At 48.9% G+C, this 21,380-nt stretch overlaps 2 protein-coding genes across 2 annotated transcripts in view; one reads left to right on the top strand and one right to left on the bottom strand.

Moving 5' to 3' along the window:
* Positions 1-12,594: 12,594 nt before the first annotated feature.
* On the top strand, positions 12,595-19,270 carry Ccl25 (C-C motif chemokine ligand 25). Its single transcript, XM_048340869.1, has 6 exons — positions 12,595-12,667; positions 15,428-15,545; positions 15,897-16,021; positions 16,879-16,963; positions 18,435-18,490; positions 19,215-19,270. Exons 1-6 carry the CDS (start codon positions 12,595-12,597, stop codon positions 19,247-19,249), a joined length of 492 nt encoding a protein of 163 aa, XP_048196826.1. The 3' UTR covers positions 19,250-19,270.
* Positions 19,271-21,010: 1,740 nt separating this feature from the next.
* Fbn3 (fibrillin 3) overlaps positions 21,011-21,380 on the bottom strand; it is a 108,858-nt gene continuing 108,488 nt past the window's right edge. The window contains 1 exon segment of the mRNA XM_048340645.1: positions 21,011-21,337. Within this exon segment, the coding sequence (XP_048196602.1) occupies positions 21,011-21,337 (327 nt within the window).

Below are 21,380 nucleotides of genomic sequence, written 5' to 3'. Positions count from 1 at the left end.
CAAAAAGATGGATTTATTGGGGAAGCATAAAGTGAATTGACCGGCCAAGGACTCAGCACAGACTGGGGAGCTGAATTGCAGCAGTGAAAGGCAGGCTGACCAGCGAGGGATGCAGTACAGACTTGGGAGCTGCCACCGTGACCCCAAGCAGTTCTCAAATTGGGGTTTATAAAGGTAAAAGCATAGCACAAATGTAGGGGGTTGACACAGGGGCTACAGCAAACAAACAACCAAGCATGGCACAAATGTAGGAGTTTGACATGGGATAGAGCAAGCAACCAACAAGCCATTTACAGAAGCAGAATTTTGGGGTCAGGTTGACCTAATCTACTTCCCCCAACATTTCCTACCATGTTTCCCTCCTCAAGATGGAGTCAGCTGTACTCTCTATAACACTATCCTTGAGCAAAAAGAAGCCGGGGGCCGGGAATATGGCCTAGTGGCAAGAGTGCTTGTCTCGTATACATGAAGCCCTGGGTTCGATTCCCCAGCACCACATATATAGAAAATGGCCAGAAGTGGTGCTGTGGCTCAAGTGGCAGAGTGCTAGCCTTGAGCAAAAAGAAGCCAGGGACAGTGCTCAGGCCCTGAGTCCAAGGTCCAGGACTGGCAAAAAAAAAAAAAAGCCAGGGACAGTGCTCAGGCCCAAAGTCCAAGCTCCAGAACTGGCAAAATAAATAAATAAAATAAAAGACCTAAATGAGTACATGTTTTCTTTCTTTCTTTTTTTTCTTCTGTGTCATTACTGGGGCTTGAACTTAGGGCCTGGGTGTTATTCCTGAGATCTCTTGCTCAAGGCTAGTGCTCTACCACTTGAGCCAAAGCTCCACTTCTGGCTTATTGGTGGTTAGTTGGACATAAGAGTCTCTCAGGCTTTTTCTGCCTGGCTGGCTTCAAACCCATTCCTCAGATCTCAGCCTCCTGAATAGCTAGGATTACATGCATAAACCACTGGCCCTTAACTTAGGTCACTGAGTTATTTTCAGGTTAGCAACAGTTTGGAGTTTCCTGAATAAGGTCACTTCCAGAGAAACAAACAGCCTAACAGTCCCAACTTCTGGGCCCCTCTCCATTCTTATCCTGTACACAGTACTCACATCAAGGCTGGCCCTGGAACACCCAGAAATGCCAGCTTTCCATAGGAATTGCTATATTAACCCACTTAGCCAAGCACTGGTGGCTCACACTTGTAAATCTAGCTATTCAGGAGGCTGAGATCTGAGGACCATGGTTCAAAGCCAACCTGAGCAGGGAAGTCCATGAGACTCCAAATAAACAACCAAAAAAGCCAGAAGTAGAGGTTGGTCTCAAGTAATAGAGCACTAACCTTGAGCAAAAGAAGCTCAAGGATAGCACCCAGGCCCTGGGTTCAAGCCCCAGGCTGGCAATAAACCCACTTCTCTGATTGTCAGTTTGCTTGAGTGTGGCACATAGTCACCTCTGGAGCCCCTGTGCCACAGCTCTGGGCACAGCACATACCACACCATCCTGATGCCCATCCAGTAAACAACACTGAGGTCAATGTCCCCAAGGGCTGTCTAACAGCATGTTGTCATTGACCTGAACCAACCTGGGAACTTTTTCCCAGGACTCACTCTGGATCTGACCCTAAGGCTTCCATTCCCAGGAGTACATCACTAGGCATTTCAAACTTCTAAAGTCCCCATAGGGAAAGCCACACCACTCTGCATCCCTCAGGTCATATAGCATGTTCCAGTGGTCTCTTGTCCCAGAATAATATTGACAGTGGCCCTGTCCACTCCCAGGCACCTTTCTGAATGAACCATAAACCAATAAATCGTGTGTGTGTGTGTGTGTGTGTGTGTGTGTGTGTGTGTGTGTGTGTTGGCCTAGGGCTTGAACTCGGCCTAGGTGCTGTGGATGAGCCTTTTTGCTCAAGGCTAGTGCTCTGCCACTTGAGCCACAGCCCTGCTTCCAGCTTTTTTTCAGGTTAATGGAAGATAAGAATCTCAGACTTTCCTGCCCAGGCTGGCTTTGAACCACAATCCTCAGTTCTCAGCCTCCTGGGTAGTAAGGATTACAGGTGTGAGCCACAGGTGCACAGCCAATAAATCCATTTTTACCACCTAGTTTCTAAAAATTCAGTAGGGGCCACTATAGCTTTTGTTGTTGTTGTTTTGTTTTTTTTGCCAGTCCTGGGCCTTGGACTCAGGGCCTGAGCACTGTCCCTGGCTTCTTTTTGCTCAAGGCTAGCACTCTGCCACTTGAGTCACAGCGCCACTTCTGGCCATTTTCTGTATATGTGGTGCTGGGGAATCGAACCCAGGGCTTCAAGTATACTAGGCAATCGCTCTTACCACTAGGCCATATCCCCAGCCCCTTGTTTTTTGTTTTTTTTAAGTAAGAGTTTTGTTTTCTTATCCAGTTGTCACAACTTCTCTTTCTAGCCATGCCTTTCTTGTGTCTCTTGTGTCTGTTGCATTTTTGTTTTGTTTTTTACTATGTTTGTCTGATTTTTCAGGGAAACAATAGTGGTTTCTAATAGTCCCAAAGCTGTACAACTAGAACCACTATCTCATCCAGAACTTTCTCACTGCCATGGGAAGAAGAAACCCTGTCATTCCCTCTATCCCCTCTCCCATCCAAGTCCCTAACAGCCTCTGATCCACTTTATTCTGACTGGATTTCCTCTTCTAGATACTGTGAGGGTGGACTCACAGGTAGCCAATTTGGGGGGAGATTTTCCCTTTCTGGGGTTCACACAGACTGGAATGATCCAAGGACAATGTCACAGAAAAGCCCTGCTGTCAAGTGAATGAGCCTCTCTTTCCCCACCCACGGGGTGATTTCCAGTGTTATTTTCTGGGGATCCCTAAACTGCCTCCCAGACTATCAACTGGTCAGAGGGGATACACTGACCTTCTGGCATGTCTGTCTATCCTGCTGTGGGGATCTGTCACCTCAGTTTTCCAAAACGAGACAAAAAAAATTTTTTTTTAATCTTCAAGGGACAGTCCACTGTGCCATCTCCTCCAAAACTTTCAGACTCTGGATCTCATAGAGACCATTAAACTGAATTGACAAATCTTTTACTACAACAGTTTGGCCACAATTTAAATAGGACAATGATAGTGGTTGGTCCAAACAGGTCACTTTTGGCTCCTAAATCCTTTTTTTTTTTTTTTTTTTTTTTTGCCAGTCCTGGGGCTTGGACTCAGGGCCTGAGCACTGTCCCTGGCTTCTTTTTTGCTCAAGGCTAGCACTCCACCACATCAGCCACAGTGCCACTTCTGGCTGTTTTCTATATATGTGGTGCTGGGGTACTGAACCCAGGGCTTCATGTATACGAGGCAAGCACTCTTGCCACTAAGCCATATTCCCAGCCCTCCTAAATCCTTTTTTTCTTGTTGGTCATGGGGCTTGAACTCAGGGCCTAGGCACTGTCCCTGAGCTTTTTCACTCAAGGCGAGCACTCTACCACTTTGAGCCACAGTGCTACTTCCAGTTTTCTGGTGGTTAATTGGAGATAAAGAGTCTCACTGTTTCCTGCCTGGGCTGCCTGCAAACTGCAGTACTCAGATCTCAGCCTCCTGAGTAGCTAGGATTACAGGCAGGAGCCACCAATGCCCAACCCAAATTCTTTTTTTTTTTTTTTTTTGCCAGTCCTGGGGCTTGGACTCAGGGCCTGAGCACTGTCCCTGGCTTCTTTTTGCTCAAGGCTAGCACTCTGCCACTTGAGCCACAGTGCCACTTCTGGCCATTTTCTATATATGTGGTGCTGGGGAATTGAACCCAGGGCCTCATGTATAGGAGACAAGCACTCTTGCCACTAGGCCATATCCCCAGCCCTCGACCCAAATTCTTAAAAACTTTCTTAAAAACTTTCTCCAACACTTGGAAAATGGTCCAAAGTCCCCATATGAAGACCTAGCCTTGTCTCCACTCATGTCAGCCTCATGATTACATACAGATCCTCCTCCAAAAATTGCACCACCCCTCCTCTTACCCTGATTTTAAACTATGAAGGAGGCCTGCTCTTCCCCCAGGCCCCATCATCCGTCCTTTCACCTTCCTCCCATGATCTCATATTCCTCACCTCTCTACCTTCACCTCCTTCAGATCCAACTTCAGCTCTCCCACTCTGTGAGGTGGCCAGAGCAGAGGGCCTGATCCCTATCTATGTTCCATTTTCTCTCTGTAGCTTCTGGAGAATTGGAAAACATCATGGCTTCTTTGTGTCTGACCCCACTACCCACCACAAAGGATTCCTGTGATCTCACCTGGCAGGACATATATGTCATTCTATTCTTTGTCCCCTGAAGAGAGGGACTGTATCTGGGTGGCAGCACATGTGCATGCAGACATGCTCCATCAGCAAGTGCCACCCCATTCACAGGGATGGTGGTCCCCAGGGAAAAACCCAGTGGGAATGCCCAGACTGGATCTCAAGATGAATGATAACTCACCTCCTGGCCTTAAAGGCCTTCACCTATGAAAAGATCACAAGATTACTCAAGAGGAAGAAATTCCATCTCTCCTTTATAACCACTTAGCAGAAGCAGTGACCCAGAGCCTAATGAGGGCTGTTTTTACCTCTACCTTTATTGCCCGTCAACTCTGGATACCTGGGGGGAGGAAGGAAGAACCTCCAAAAAACTAGAGGATGGCCCAGAAACAGCTGAGCAGACCTTACCTTATAAAGGCTGCCACAAAAATCTTTAACAATACAGAAGAGGAACAACAACCCAAAAAAATAATTCAAAAGAGCCAGGCACCAGTAGCTCACACCTAGAATCCTAGCTAAGGAGGCTGAGATCTGAGGATTGTGGTTCAAAGCCAGCTCGGGCAGGGAAGTCTGTGAGACTCCAATTAACTGCCAGAAAACTGGAAGTGGTGCGGTGGCTCAGAGTGGTAAAGAACTAGCTTTGAGCAAAAGAAGCTCAGGGACAGTGCTCAAGCCTGGAGTTCAAGCTCCACAACCAAGCAAAAAATAAAGAAAGATAGAAAGAAAGAAAGATCCAGCAAATCCCTGATGTGAGCAAAGGCTATTCAAAGGGTTAAAAAAAATCCCATATAATGCACCCCATACTCACACAAATGAGGGGCAAAAGGTTCCCCAGGGGCTCTGTTCCAAACATGGCCAGCAACAGAAGATTGAAGGGACTAGGAACTGCTACCTCTTAGAACATCGTCACCCCTCGGAACCGGGGAAAGCTCTCAAAGTCAGGTGGATTTTGTTCCTTTTCCACACAGGGTTCTCCTATTAGGTCTTACCAGAATTTTCTGGACCCCTGTTCCCTTCCTCTTGCTCAGCTGAAGTTAGGAGGGAGCCATATGGAGCTCCTTTGTACAGTTTGACACCCAGTTCTCTCCTGTTCAGGTAGCCCAATGTCCCACTCCATTTAGCAGCAGCTATGTCCTCCACAAGTTCAAGGCCTCCTTATAGTCTCACACAAACATGCTTGACGTTTGCTGCCCATATGCTATACCTCCCTCTACAGACCCCCATATTCCTGCTCCCTCTTCTCAGTCCCTGAGAATAGGATGCCTCTCTTTCCACCACACTCCTAAAAAGATACCCCTAAAGACCCCAGACCTATTATACACGGACAAACTCAATATTCCTTGGAGATGTGGGATGCAAAACCCATCATCTCCACCTCAGGGGAAGGAGGGATCCTCAGCCCCTCCTAGACCCCACATGACACTCCATCTTAGACAGACACCAGTGGCCCATGCCTATAATCTTAGCTACTCAAGGAGGTTGAGATTGAAGGACCACCGTTCAAAGCCAACCCAGGCAGAAAGAAAGTCTGTGAGACTATTTATCTCCAATTAACCACCCAAAAACCCTATAGCACAAGTGGTAGAGTGTTAACCTTGAGGGGAAAAACAAAAAGCTCGGGGACAGCTCCCTGGTCTTGAGTTCAAGCCCCAGGACTGGCACACAGAGTTATTGATACAAAAGTCTCCTTGGCTTCTGACTGTTGGATCTGCACTTCATACAACCCAACACTCCAAGCATGAACCATGATACTCTAGATCACATATTCTGCATCTGTATCTCTTGTCCCCAACCCTCTCCCCTCACCTGTTTAATTCTTACCCTCTTCCCATAGCTGTGGGGCCTCTGGCACTGGTACCATCACCTGCCGCATCCTTACCCCTTTCCACACCATACGACGTCTCCATTATCCATCTCCAAACAAGATCAGCCAATACTAACCACCCCTCATGCTCAACATCCTTCTCAGCCTCCTCCCAGGAGTGGGAAAAGCAACACCCCTACTGGCCAAAACCATGTTCTCCTGGCTGGCTACTTCCACTGACAACTTCTGTCTGTCCATGCCAGGCATCTTTTTTGGGAGAGCCTAGCGGGGCTGGGAATATGGCCTAGAGGCAAGAGTGCTTGCCTCATATACATGAAGCCTCTGCACCATATATATAGAAAAAGCCAGAAGTGGTGCTGTGGCTCAAGTTGGCAGAGTGCTAGCCTTGAGCAAAAGAAGCCAGGGACAGTTCTCAGGCCCTGAGTTCAAGCCCCAGGACTGGCAAAAAAAAAAAAAAATGAGAAGAAAAAGAAAGAAACCACCTAGCTACTCAGGAGGCTGAGATCTGAGAATCACCATTTGAAGCCAGCCTGGGCAGAAACATCCATGACTCTCTTATCTCTAATTAATCATACCCAAAAGCTGGAATTAGAGCTGTGGCTCAAGTGGTAGAGCACTAACCTTGAGCAAAATTACTGAAGCACAGCACCTAGGCCCTGAGTTCAAGCCTCAGGACCAACAAAAAAATAAACCACCCAACTTTTTCTCCATTTTTTTTTGCCAGTTCTGGGGCTTGAACTTAGGGCCTGGGCACTGTCCTTGAGCTGTTTTTGCTCAAGGCTAGCACTCTACCACTTGAGCTACACCACCACTTCCAGTTTTTCCTTTGTATGTGGTACTGAGGATTCAAACCCAGGGCTTCGTGCATGCTAGGCAAGCACTCTACCACTCGGCCAAACTCCTGGCCCCCCTCCATCTTTTTTTTAAAAGTATATTGAGGATATTTCCATTCATGCATTTAATATACTTTGATTGAATTCCTCCTACTAGTGCTCTTTGTTGTCCTCTGTCCCCTTTTTAATCAATTTTGATGGCTTTCATCCCATTTGTATACATGCACATAGAATACTTTGATTATAATTCCTGTCCTACCCCCAATCTTTTCTTATAAACTTTCAGACATTGGCAGTTTACCATTTCCCATCCTCCTGCTCAAAGGTTCCATCCCTAACAGCACAGAACAACAATAACAAAAAAAATCAATTCATCCAGCCTTGTTCCTTATGCTGGGATGTGGGGGTTTGCCAGTCTACTTGCAAGGTGGTTCTAACCTGCAAAATAGTGGTAAGAGCCGAGGGGTAGGATAGGCACTGGGAATACCAAGTTTTGCCTCACCCTGGCAACTTCCACACTGGAGTATCACAGGATCCTCCCTTCACCCCTGACAAGAGATGAAAAGGTGCAGCCAACAGGGTGAGTCTGGACGCACTCCACACATGAGCCTCTAAGTGTGCACAAGAGAAAGCCAGATGTTATCAGTCTATTAAAGGTCACACAAATGGAGAGGAACTCAGGGAGCAAAGATCAGAAACAGATGACTGAGAGGTGAAGGCAATCAGCCAACCTGAGACACTGTGGTGAGTTTTCAGGGGAGGGCCATGGCAAGGGTGGCTCAGGTGTAAGGCACAGCCATGCTGGGAGGACCCCGGTGTTCACTTCCCTGAGGGGTAATGCCTACATTAGTCAGAAAGACCCTTTGGTGGACACAGCAAGGGGTCATGATCTGTCCTTGTAGCTGGACCTCTGAAGCTGATCCCAGGCTACCCATGAAGGGGTCTGCAGGCAGGTGTCTCTCACTGTCTTTAATAAGTTATCTGCAAGCTGGGTGCCAGTGGCTCACACTATAATCCTAGCTACTCAGGAGGCTAAGATAGGCAGATCATGGTTCTAAGCCAACCTGGGCAGAAAAGTCCATGAGACTCTTATCTCCAATAAACTATTCATAAAAGCCAGAAGTAGTGCTGTAGCTCAAGCAGTAAGAGTGCTAGCCTTGAGTCAAAGAAGCTCAGGAATAGTACCCTGAGTTCAAGCCCCAGGACCAGGAAAATAATTATTATTATTATCTGCAATACCAAGTGCCTATGGCTCACACCTGTAATCCCAGCTACTCAGGAGGCTGATACCTGAGGATCACTGTTCAAAACCGGTTCTCACAGGAAAGCCTTGTGAGATTTTTTATCTCCAACTAACCACCAAAAAAGTCAGAAGCAGAGCTGTAGCTCAAAGTAATGGAGCATCAGTCATGAGCAAAAAAACTAAGTACCCAGGTCCTGAGTTCAAGTCCCCTTAAATGAGAATGCCTCTTAAATGAACTAGCTCATGCCCACATCCATTCAGTGAGCAGCACAGGTTAACACAGGTTTCCAAGGATGCCTTCCTCCAGCAACCCAGAAGCCTGAGGTGCTCAGGTCCCCAGGATGGAGAGAAAAATCCTAATAGTTTTAGAGCATCTTTCCATTCCAGAGGTCTTCAACCTCCAAATGCTTTTCTTTCCCAGGACAGGCCAAGGTCACAGGAACCAGAAAATACTTTTCTCAAGAAAGACAATTGTGCCAAATGTCTTACACCTATAGTCCTAGCTACTCAGATGAATTAGAATTACAGTTCAAAAGCCAGCCCAGACAAGAAAGGTTGCGAGACTGTTATCTCTGCCACCTCTATGCCATGAGTTCATCCTGTTGACTTCCCATCTTCCACACGACCTTGACCGAGCTCAGACTCAGGCTGGACCACAGCTGCCCCTCCACCTCCAGCTGAATAAATTCCTTCAGCAGCTATCTGGTGCCTTATTGGTGAAGGTCACCTTTTCTTGGCTTGGCATGTGAGGCCTTAAATAGCCTGTCCCCTCCCACCTCATCTTCCGCTGTCCACCCCATCCCTCTCTTCCAACCCAGCTGTACTGCACTTGGCAGCTTCCCCTTAACATCCTGCTCAGCTGATCTCCAGTAAACACCTGCTAGTCCTTCAGATCCCCACATACCTGATGAGGGCACTGTGGGTATCTCCTCCCCCTTCTTCCCTCAGCATGGGACCATCTCCTCACTAGCTAGCTACAAGTGCTCTCCAGGGAGTTCTATAACTGTCATCGGTCCTCTATCCCCAATTCTCTACATAGCACTTGGCATCTGCTTATTTATTACCTTTTTCCTCCCACACAGTATTTTGTTAAGAGTGCATTACTTAGCCAGGTGCCGGTGTCTCATGCCTGTAATCTTCACTACTCAGGAGGTTGAGAATTGAAGTTCAAAGCCAGCCCAGGCAGGAAAGTCCATGAGATTCTTATCTCCAATAAACTACTCAGAAAAAGCCAGAAATGGGGCTCTGGCTTAAGTGGTAGAGTGATGTCCTTGAACAAAAGAAGCTCAGGGACAGCACCCAGGCCCTGAGTTCAAGCCCCAAGGCTGGCAAAAAAAAGAAAAAGTACATTACTTGTTCTCCCTGACCCTCAGTCTCTATCTCAGAATGGCTGGGCCCAACTGTAAGCATCTGGATGGATCCATATCTATGTGCTCACTCAAGGTGCCCTCCACTGAGTGTAGAGAGTACTTCCCAGAGTTAAGTCCAACACTTGTCCATCCCCTGCCACAGGCAGCTGGCTTATTTTGTGGAAAGAAGAGGTCCCTGCTTGCCCATCCAAACCTAGGGTGTAGTCATTCCTTGTGATCTGGCATGTAGAGCTGCCCAAAAGATCACCTCCAACCAACCCCATCAGATCTGGCGACTAGAAGCCGGATTTTGGTCCCCTACTCTTCAGCTGTGCTCATTTCACACTTGGCAAGGAGCTGAAGAAGCATGGGCTCCCCCAATTCAACCCAGGTTCCCACTCAGCCTTAATTCAGGGCCTTGCCTCCATGAAGCATTCTGTCTCCCTCCTGGGTCCTCCTAATGAAGGTTGCCTGTGAGACAAACCCTGGGCAGGAAGGATGGGGAGATGGGCTCACATGCCAAGGGCTGGGCCTCCTGCTAACTCTGGGTAGCTAGCCTCTGCCCGACAAAGGTGCAGGTGAGCCATAACGGGCAGGCTGGCCCTGACCCACCACGCCGCGTCCCCAAGCCGGCAGCCACGCGAAGCGGAGTCCCCACCCAGCCTCACCCACCCGGAATTGGAGGCAGAGAAACATAAGCCTCCAAGCAAAAAGGAAAAAGCCGGCTGTTCCGAGTCTGAGCAACCGGACTGAAAAGGCAAACCCCGTCCCGAGCTTGAGCCCCGCCCACAAGCAGCAACCAAGCAAGCCCCGCCCGCCCACGCACCCGCTTTCAGTGCAATAACCAATCCCCCATCCTCTAAGCCCCGCCCCCGCGACAAGCCACGCCCACACAGCCTCAGTGCCACCCGTCAAGCCCCGCCCTAGGCACCCCTCAAGTTCCGTCCCAGTTATAATTCCTAGCCACAGCGACTGACCAGAGCCCCTAAATAGCATTCATCAAGCCCCGCCTCCGTTCTAAGCCCCACCTACCTTCGGAATTGTGGGGAGAAGATAGGCGAGGGAGGGTGACCTCTTGCTAAGAGCCTGAGAAGTGAGAAAGGTTCAGTGTGATAAATACTCAAGAGAGGTCAGACGTAGCTGCTGACCTGGGCAATAAACAGTTAAAAGCAATCAAGCCCTGTGCTGGTGGCTCAAGCCTGAGATCTAAGGATGGTAGTTCAAAGCCAGACTAGGCAGGAGTTTCCCTAGCTACAATTAGCCACCCCAAAAAGCTGTGGTTCTCCTGGTAGAGCTCTAGTCTTGAGTGAAAAAGCTCAAGGATAGCTCCCAGGCCTTGAGTTTAAGCCCCAGGCCTAGCGCAAGCAGGCACCCACGCACACACCAAGTTCGGGAAGGGGAGACACTGTTCAAAAAGAAATGTACTCATTGCCTAACTTATGTAACTGTAACCCGTTTACACCACCTTTACAATAACAATTTTTAAAGGTTTAAAAGGTTAAAAAGCAAAGAGCACCTAGGTCCTGAGTTCAAGCCCCATGACCAACAAAAAGAAAAAAAGCAATCAGCAATCCTGAGTCCCCTCCCCTCCCCTCACTCACTGCCATTGTCATTTTGCTTTGCTTTTCGTGGATGTGGCTAGTTACCTGAAGCTCCTGTTGTTAGGTTTTTAAAGTAGGTAGCCGATAAAGGAGAACGTCATGCAGTATTCAAACAGGAGAGAAAAGTTTATTACCAAACTGCTGGCCTGTGGCAGAGATGATGCATGGCTGGAGAGAAGGGGCGACCCCTGCCCAGCCCTGCACATCTACACGGAGCCCTTTGGGGCAGACCTGACACCTGCCTTTGCTTCCAAAACCAGAACTTTTCTTGTTGTTGTGAATAATTGTTGTTTTTGTAAGGGTTTCTGACGTTTGAATTCAGGGCCTGGGCATTGCCCCTGAGCTTTTGCTCAAGGCTAGTGATCTACCACTTTGAGCTACAGCTCTCCACTTGCTGTTTTCTGATGGTTCACTGGAGATAAGAGTCTCCTGGACTTTCTGGCCTGGGCTGGCTTTGAACTGAGATGCTTAGGTCTCAACCTCCTGAGTAGCTAGAATTACAGGTGTGAGAGCCACCAGCACCCAGCTTAATACCGTGTATTTTATATTGTGGTTATTCTCAATATAGTCTTGGAGAAAATTGGTGTCTTGGGCTGGGAATATGGCCTAGTGGCAAGAGTGTTTGCCTCGTATACATGAGGCCCTGGGTTCGATTCCTCAGCACCACATATACAGAAAATGGCCAGAAGTGGCGCTGTGGCTCAAGTGGCAGAGTGCTAGCCTTGAGCAAAAAAGAAGCCAGGGACAGTGCTCAGACCCTGAGTTCACGGCCCAAGACTGGCCAAAAAAAAAAGAAAATTGGTGTCTTAACACTTGACCATTGATTGTAGACTATTCTGGGTGTTTGCTAGGCTTAGCAACTATCACCACTCTCTGATGTCAGAATGAAAAAAAAAAATACATCTCCTGTAATGCCTGTCCTTCCTGCACCCTTCCCTTTGTCTGTCCAGAGCATGGGGGTGAAGGTAGAGGGGAGGTGAAGGATCTTGGAGCAGAGATTGCAGGGGTTCTGGCCTGAGAGGCCTGGGTTGGAGTGGAGGAGACTAGACACTCATTGGACAGCTAGTCTTTGAGATCCAAGTGGAGTTCAAACCTTGTTCTATGCAGGTGCAGGAAGCCTGGAATTACACAGCACAGGTGGGGAGGAGGAAAGGGAATCAAAGGAGAGAGCAAGGAGGGAGGGAAGATTGCAGGGTGGGGCTCCATCTATAAAAGGTGAAGCCAGCCTGCTGATCCCACAGACTGTAAGGTACACCTCAACAGCACCATTTCCCAGGGCCCCACAGGAATTGGTGAGTCTTCTTTCTAACCCTAGCTCAGAAAAGCTAGATCTTCATTTTCTCTAGTGACCCCTTGTCTGGGCCACCTCAAGACCCGGATGAGCTAGGAGAGGGGTATTCCCAGTGCTGGTTGCTATCTTCATCACCTCTTTCCACCTCCCCAAGGGGGACACTCATTCTTTTCTGAGGTACCTAAAGAGGAGACCCAACCTGCATCATGCATTTATGGCTCCTGGTCTGCCTGCTAGCCAGCTTCATGGGGTCCTGGATCCCCACTATCCACGCACAAGGTATTGTTTTCAGCCATATTGACCCTATTCCCCTTGAACCCTCTCTCTACCCATCTTCCCTGCCACTCTGTCCCTCCTCGTGTCAAGAATTCTCCCCTGTCTCATCTCTACTGAATTCTACAGTGGTGACTGTCCTGGGCACCACCGGAATTCCTAGCATTTGTTCAGCCCCTGGGGTGAAAGGAAATGGAGAAAGTGCCTAATTCCTTGATCCAGAGCTCCCCCAGTCCTTGGCAGGACTCCAGAGAGTTAGGGACTGTGGAGAGCAGAGGGTGGACGGCTTCCAGCTGTGGGCAAAGCTTCCTACCCCTTGCAGTGCCTTGGCCCTGCAGAGCCTTCCTGGGTGGATTCCTCTCCAGACTCTGCACTGCCTTTCTTTCCTGTGCAGTCCCACCACTCAACCCTTGTGAGCCTCAGTTTCCTCATCTTCAAAGTGAGAATCTCCAATTCCTACTGCATGAAGCAGACATAAAAATCCAACATGGCTGAGTGCCAGTGGCTCATGCCTGTCACCCTAGCTCCTCAGGAGGCTGATATCTGAGGATTGTGACTGGAAGCCAGCCTGAGCAGAAAAGTCTGTGAGGTTCTTATCTCCAATTAATGACCAAAAAGCCAGAAGTGGAGTTCTGACTTAAGTAGTAGAATGCTAGCCTGGAGAGAAAAAGCTAAGAGACAATGCCCAGGCTCTGAATTTAAGCCATAATGCTGGCAGGCGCGCATGCGTGCACACACGTGCGTGCACACACACAACACAACACAGCAACAACCATCATTATTTACAGGGGACCCTTTGAGTGGTCCTCCCCACCCCTACCCCAGAGCAGGTGCTTGATTTCTCCCACCAAAGGCCAGTTCTAGGCATGTAGTGTCCCCCAGGAACCCTGACACCAGGCGCTAGGAGACCATACAGAGGCTGCTGGGTCCCAGAAGATGGCCAAGCAAATCACCTGGCCAGGTTGAAACCTAATGGCCCAACTTCCCTGCCCTGCCTGCCCCTGTATAGCTTCTGATGGGTCCAAGTTCCAAGCCCCCACAGAAACTACCCTTTGCCCAGGAGATCTGCGCTTTGTTCCCATTGTTGGCTATCAGAGCCTGGCCCAACCCCTGCCCTTTGATCTTGGGGTGGGGGGAAAGGGCCCCCAGCCTTGGAAACTACCTGCCAGGAACCCTGGAGCCCTAGATCCCTGTCCTCAAGGGCCAAGGTTGGGAAATGGAAAGAGGCCTGAGTCCTCTGCCTGCTCCACTATGGCTGGGCTTGGCTAGGACTTAGACCTGATCCCTGGAGGCAGCTCTACTGTCAACTGTGCACCCCTTCCCCCAGCAGCTGTGTACCCCTCCTCAGAGCTCCCCTAAGACACTAGGTCCAGTTTCTCTCTTTGCTGTCTGTACATTTGGCACCTAATGATAGCTCTTTATATGTCCTTCCCCTCCCCACCCCAGGATCAAATCCAGGGCCTCAAGCATATTTACTTGCAGTACCAGGGTTTGAACTCAAGAGACTTATATTTGTGAGGCAGGCACTCTACCATCTAAGCCACACCCTTTTAATTTTAGGTAGTATAGGGTGGGGTGGGGTGGACAGACTTGAACTCAAGTCCTGGGCACTGACTCTGAGCTTTTTGGCTCAAGGCTAGTTCTCTACCACTTTGAGTCATAGCTCCACTTCCAACTTTTTGGGTGGTTAATTGGAGATAAGAGTCTCATACAGGCTTTCCTGCCTGGGCTGACTTTGAACCATAATCCACACATCTCACTCTCCTGAGTAGCTAGGATTACAGGCATGAGCCACCAGCACCTGACTATGTATTTTTAAAGCACACTGGGATTTTGGCTTCGTGCTTCCGAGGCAGGTGTCATACAGCTTGAACTTTATCTCTAGCCCCAGCCTTGTTCTTTATAATTTATTATATATATATATATATATATATATATATATTTTGGCCAGTCCTGGGCCTTGGACTCAGGGCCTTAGCACCATCCCTGGCTTCTTCCCACTCAAGGCTAGCACTCTGCCACCTGAGCCACAGCGCCCCTTCTGGCCATTTTCCATATATGTGGTGCTGGGGAATCGAACCCAGAGCTTCATGTGTAGGAGGCAAGTGCTCTTGCCACTAGGCCATATTCCCAGCCCTATAATTTGTTTTTGAGATGAGACTCTAAGTGCCTCAGGATGTTCTGAACCTTGTGATTCTCCTACCTCAGCTTCCCAAATGCTGAGGTTACTACAGTACCACCACACTCAACCTGAAGCATCATTAAATGCTTTTGTTAGACCAAGTAAACAGAAAAGTCCATTTCTGGCTGGGTCAACTGAAGGATCCTGTGATGGGAACAGAGAAAGATTTGAGCTGGTCCTGGTCCCACGGTGGGTGTGTGGTTAGGGGGTGGGGGTGGCAGGAGGGGACACCAACCTGCAAGATGGATGAGAAGACTTTAGAATCAGCAAGTTGTTAGTTTTTAGGCAAGTGTGGCCCCACCCTCCTAGGATGTGCACCCGCCCTCCGTGGTCCTGTGCCCCAGAAAGGAGTGGGGACGACGATGACTCTGTTTTGTTCTTTGGTCATAAGCCTCTCCAGCTCCTGTCATTAAGATCAAAGAGCGAGCTAGACAGCTTCTTCATGTCCCACATGGTGAGCTGACCTCTACCCATATAGAAGCATTGTGTGTGTGTGTATGTGTATCTCCATGTGTGCACAGCTGCCCAGGGCTGTAACTAAGCATACACCAGGACTCAAGTGTGAAGGCAGTCTGTGGTTGCAGGGAGCTTCGAGGACTGCTGCCTGCGTTACCATTCTAACATCGGCTGGCGTGTTCTCCGGCACTCCAGGCATTACCTGCGCCAGGATGTGAGCGGAAGCTGCAATCTACCTGCTGTAATGTGAGTAGGGCTGTGTATGTCAGGACCCACATACAGCTTTGCTCCCCCCTTATTTATATATTTAAATGTTGGTACCCATCCTGGGGCTTAGACAGGGCCTGGGAGCTATTCCTTAGTTTTATTTATTTCCACTCAAAGCTGGCACTCTACCACTTGAATCACAACTCCACTGTGGCTCTTTGCTGGTTCATTAGAGATACATGTCTCATGGATTTTTTTTCCTTGCCTGGGCTGGTTTTGAACCAGGATCTTTAGATGTCAGCCTCTTGAGCTAGGATTACAGGTGTGAGCCACCAGTGCCTGGCTTTTTGTTCCCCATTCACATATACCCCTCCTTTCCACCCACCATAGATTCTACCTCCCCCGGAAAGGCCAGATAGTGTGTGGGAACCCACAGGACAGGGAGGTGCAGAAAGCCATGAGGATCCTGAATACTTGGGTGAAGCCTGGCCACATCTCCCAGACGGTCTTGCAAGGTGGGTGAGAACCCCAGTCTATCATCAACAGGGGGCCGGAGGTGGGGATGGGGAATCTTCTCTGTCAGCTGATATGCTGTGCTTCTTAATCTCTGGAGACCGAGTGAATGACCAGCCACCTGAAGCATCATCTGTGGTGTGATGTGTGGGTGTGCACATACTAGAGCTTGAACTCAGGGCTTAGGTGCTGTCCCTTAGCTTTTCTGCTCAAGGCTGGTGCTCTACTACTTGAGTCATACCTCCACTTCCATCTCAACACTTTTTTTTTTTTTGGCCAGTCCTGGGCCTTGGACTCAGGGCCTGAGCACTGTCCCTGGCTTCTTCCCGCTCAAGGCTAGCACTCTGCCACTTGAGCCACAGCGCCGCTTCTGGCCATTTTCTGTATATGTGGTGCTGGGGAATCGAACCTAGGGCCTCGTGTATCCGAGGAAGGCACTCTTGCCACTAGGCTATATCCCCAGCCCCCATCTCAACACTTTTAATCAAAGCACCTTCAGTTGCTTACAGATGGAAGGTTCAAACTCAGGCAAAACTCACCAGCTTAAATCATCAACCAGTGGCTGGCTTCAGGTTTGGCTGGACCCAGGGATTCAAAGTGTATGAGTGGAGATTTTTTTTTTTGTCCAGTCCTGGGGCCTGGACTCAGGGCCTGAGCACTGTCCCTGGCTTCTTTTTGCTCAAGGCTAGCACTCTGCCAACTTGCGCCACAGCGCCACTTCTGGCCATTTTCTGTATATGTGGTGCTGGGGAATTGAACCCAGGGCCTCATGTATACAAGGCAAGCACTCTTGCCACTAGGCCATATCCCCAGCCCCGAGTGGAGATTTTTATTGGTTTCTCTCTCCATATGCTGACAGGCCTTCAGGTTGGGAGGAAGAAGATGAATTCTGAAAAGTTCAAGGATTCCAGCCACAAGAGGAAAGCCTCCCCCAGCAACTCCAGGTAAGGACTCTTCCTCTATCCATCACCTTTGATGGTTGAGGACTCAGGAGGAGTCTAACTGGCTTAGAGCATTCACCTCTAAGGCTCAGGAGAGGTGGCTGTGTTCAGCCAACCTAGCAGGTCCCAGGGGGTGGCAGCTCATGGGTCAGACCTACCAGGTCTTTTGTTAGAGCTAGATATTGCCTTTTTACTTCAGTTATTTTAAGGACAGGGTCTCATTTTCTGTCAAGGCAGGCTTGAACTGTGAACCTCCTATTTGTGCTTTTCTGGGTCGTTGGAGATGACAGGTGTAAGCTACTCCATTTGGTTATTATAACTCTCCCATAGTGGGGAGGAGAGGTATACATTACAGTGATTGGCTACTAAATGAGATGGAGTCTCAAGAACTATTTCTCTAGACTGGCCTCAAACCTTGATCCCACATCACTGTCTCCCAAGTAGCTCATTACAGGCTTGAGCCTCTGTACCTAGCAGCACATTTTTGTTTTGCTTTGTGTAGGTGTGTGTTATACTGGAGATTGAACTCAAGGCCCTCTCTCTTGAGAGAAAGGTGCTATTAAGCCACACCCTGAAACTTAGGCCACACTCCTACTGCTTGAGCCAGTTTCCCTTCTGCTCAGCCATACTCCTAACACTTGATTTTGTAGTGTGGGCACACCCACATGCTTCTGACCTGGCAGGTGAAGCCAAGTCCCACACTTCTGACATCTCCCCACATACCAAGACACAGGAAGGGGGTCCTACACCACAGCTGAGTTCAGTTCCTTATCAGGAGGTCGCACCCTATCTCACAGGTTAGAGACTTAGTCCCACAATACCATGCTCATTTGTTTGATGTCTCACACTTGTAATTTCAGTTACTCAGGAGGCAGAGATGGGAAAGATCACATTCAAGGCTAATCCTAGCCAGAACAAAACAAAAAACCACAGCATGATTCCTCCACCTCAACCAATAAGCTGGGCATGCTTATTGGGCAGCCTGTCATCTCGGTTATATAGGCATAAATAGGATAGATGACCAGGAGATCTTGGGCCCCAAAACAAACAACAACAAAACGAGGCAGTATTCAAGAAACAAGAAGTCTGGGGATGTGGATCAAGCCCAGTAAGCATGAAACCCTGAGTTTGAACTCCAATAACTGCAGGAGGAAAAAAAAATGTAATCAGTCTCTCTGAGTTTGTTTCCCCATCTGTATATTATAGTAACACCTTTTTGTTGTTGGTGGTCATGGAGCTTGAGCTCAGGGACCTGGGTGCTGTCCCCGAGCTGTTTTGCTCAAGTCTAGTGCTCTACCACTTTGAGTCACAGTACCACTTCTGGTTTTCTGGTGGTTCATTAGAGATGGTTCACTGAAGATTAGTTTCATGGACCTTCCTATTTGGGCTGGCTCAGAGCTCAGCCTCCTGAGTAGCTAGGATTACAGGTGAGAGCCTCAAATGCCCACCTAGTAATATTGTCTTTATTCTACAGGGTTGTAATGGCGGCCAAAAAGACCCACAATCATAAACTACTTAGAACCATGTCTGGTATGTAGCACATGGCCAGTAGGCTGTCATACTTTGGACTGACTAGCTGTTTATGGGGACTCCTGTGACCACATTCCAACGGGAGAAATCTGTGTCTCCTATTTTGTGCGTGTGTGTGTGTGTGTGTGTGTGTGTGTGTGTGTGTGTGTGCTGTGGATTAAACTCAGGGCCTGGGCACTGTCCATGAGCTTCTTTGCTCAAGGCTAGTGCTCTACCACTTGAGCTATAGCTCCACTTCCAGCTTTTTGGTGGTTAACTGGAGACAGAGTCTTATTGACTTTCCTGCCCTATCTGCTTTGAACATTGATCCTCCTATCTCAGCCTCCTGAGTAGCTAGGATTACAGGCATGAACCTCTAGTGCCCAAGTTCCTCCAAGCTTTTTATTGCTGGAGATGGGGGTCTTGCTAAATTCTTACCTAGGCTGGCTTGGAACTATAATACTTCTGATCCTCCTGGGTAGCTAGGATTATAGGCAGGAGCCACCACTGCCCAGCTCCAACATGTACATTTCTTATTTCACAGTGCCCCATGCAAATGGAACTCGAATTCTCTGATCCTGCCTGCAAGACTCTGGGATCTCAGCCCAAGAGGCCTAGAATTTTCTCCGCCATAGCTGTTGCCCTGAAGCCTCACCTTCAGCCCAAATATCTGCTCTTACTGTCCCCAACCCTGGGGCTGCTGAAAATAAAAGTCGGTCTTATTTTAAACTCCTCGCTGCTGCAGGGGCCAGGGACAAGTTTGGTATCAAATCCTTCTAGAGAGCCTTGCCTGAGGGCTTCATCATCCACCCACTGCTTCTTATCCTTCAGCCCAGTCTACCTGCCTGCATCCCACCAGGTGCTGGGTCAATGATAAACCCCCATCTGTACTTAAAATTATTTTTTATAACTTTGAAATAAAACTTTAGAAAAGATGTCATTCCTTCCCCTGTCATGTTTTACTAGGGGGGTTCCCCATCCTTGGGGGTCAATCCCACAGTGGTTCTTCCATCCTAAGATCTGTGTTATCCAGGTGACCTTGAACCAAAGCAACCTCTTGGCTTGTGAGACTGGTAGTGTGGTTTAAGTGGCAGAGTCCCTGCCTAATAAGACTGAGGCCTTGAGTTCAAACCCCAATACCACAAAAAAAGAAAGAAAGAAAGAAAGAAAAGAGTCATTTTCTGCTGGTTTGGGAGCTGTGTGTGCATGGGGTTGGGGGAGTGCATGGGATTGGGGGAAGGGGTTCTAGCAGATGGATGGAAAAGCCAGTCAGTTCTAATTAGCTGCTCAGAAGTCACTGGTAAATCGATTGGCCAGGACCAGACCAAGGACAGCACCCTGTGGCCAGGCTCTAGGGTCAGCTCTGCAGTTGGAAATGGAGTCTTTGGCAGCTCCAATCTAAATCACAACAGAGAATGTTTTGGATGAAAACCAAACATGCTTTTCTAGAACACACCCTAGGGTCTTGGGGCAGGATGTAGGTATGAGTGGGATGTTACCAGGCAGATTCAGAACAAACTCAGGTTTCACCCTGTGGGTGACCTAGGTAGGCTTCCATATCTTGTTTCCCCTCCTGTAAAATGGGAGCAATGATACTGCTGCCTTGAAGGAGTTTGCCTGGGGACTGCAACAAGGTTGAGCATGAGCCACAGCCCATTCATTACCACATGAGTGTCATGACTGTCCTGCCTGTCCTGACCCCAGACAACTTGCCTAACCTCTCTGGGCCTCAGTTTTCCCATCTGTAAAATGGGTGGATGTTACCTCTCTATTCACACCAGGCTATGGTGGTCCCTGAAGGGGTCACTTAATTACAGAGTAAGTGGAATGGGGTCAGGAACAGGAACCACTGTTATCATGACTGGCTCTGGTTTGTATCAAATGCATAGCAGATGTGTTGGGGAAACAGAGCCTATTGGTATGCTGGGCATTGCTTGCAGGAGGAGCAGGGCAGTTTGCTCACACTTTTTCTCTCCAGAACACAAGAATGAAATCCATTTTCCCTCAGCTCTGGGCCCTGCTGGGTGGTCCTGGCTCCCATATGTGAAGGGCAAAACCAACTTCTCTGAGAACTTACTAATAAGGCAGATTAAACCCAAAATAACTTTACTGTTTTCTCCACTTTTGATAGAAAAGCATCCTTGGAACCCTAAACCTAGGTTTTCCTCCCCCCAGTGGGAGGGGTAAACATGGCAGCTAGGGCTACAGGGTTGGATGAGTCCCCCAACTGACCCCTTACTCCCAAAGGGTGAACCACAGTGCAGCACAGAAGTTTAAGCCTAAGGTTGACCAGAAACTGACCACCAGCACCCCACTGACTCTAAATGTTGGGGTTCCTCTCTCCCCAGGCTGGAAGAGAGGGGTACAGTCATGGGCTGGTCTCATCTGAGGTAAGAGTGTAGCATCCTACCCTTCCTGAGTTTGGGGGTATTGACTTGATCAGCCACTGCTGTCAGGGATTAGTATGAGTTCTTTCCGGTTCTAGAATTAACACTTGTTGGGCAGCCTCAGAGCTCTGGGGCCCACTGAGGCTCCTCCCAACTAGAGCAGCTGCAACCGCACCTTGAGCTGCAATGCCTGGCCCACTGGACCTGGCCAGGCACCCTGGGGTTCGGGCATGCTCACTACCTCCAGCTGGTACATCCCAGGCCGGGGCCTCCGGCACCCCACTCGCAGAAAGCTAAGGCTGCCCTGGTGCTGCATGCGGAAGAAACCTTGCTGGTTGCCGTGGGAGATGACATAGTGAACCCGACCTGCCAGGCCCTCCAGGGCTGGCTGCAGCCCCAGAATATGCTGGGCCTGGCCCAGTCGGGAGAGGTTCAGGCTCAAAGTCAGGTGTACTTCTGTGTCAAAGGTGGTGAGGCTGACCTGTGGGAGAAAGACCAGTTGGGTAAACGGGCAAGTAGTGAGG

Source organism: Perognathus longimembris, chromosome 3 (genome assembly GCF_023159225.1).
Source record: "Perognathus longimembris pacificus isolate PPM17 chromosome 3, ASM2315922v1, whole genome shotgun sequence".
Taxonomy (NCBI): Eukaryota; Metazoa; Chordata; class Mammalia; order Rodentia; family Heteromyidae; genus Perognathus; species Perognathus longimembris.
The sequence above is the reverse complement of the archived record's forward strand: the minus strand, read 5'-3'. Positions and strand labels throughout refer to the sequence as shown.

Bases quoted from the DNA above. Each gene is read 5' to 3' on its own strand.
- Ccl25 (XM_048340869.1), top strand. From the start codon at position 12,595: ATGCATTTATGGCTCCTGGTCTGCCTGCTAGCCAGCTTCATGGGGTCC. The intron at 15,546-15,896 runs GTGAGTAGGGCT...CACCCACCATAG, and splicing joins TGCAATCTACCTGCTGTAAT to ATTCTACCTCCCCCGGAAAG. The intron at 16,964-18,434 runs GTAAGGACTCTT...TTTATTCTACAG, and splicing joins GCCTCCCCCAGCAACTCCAG to GGTTGTAATGGCGGCCAAAA.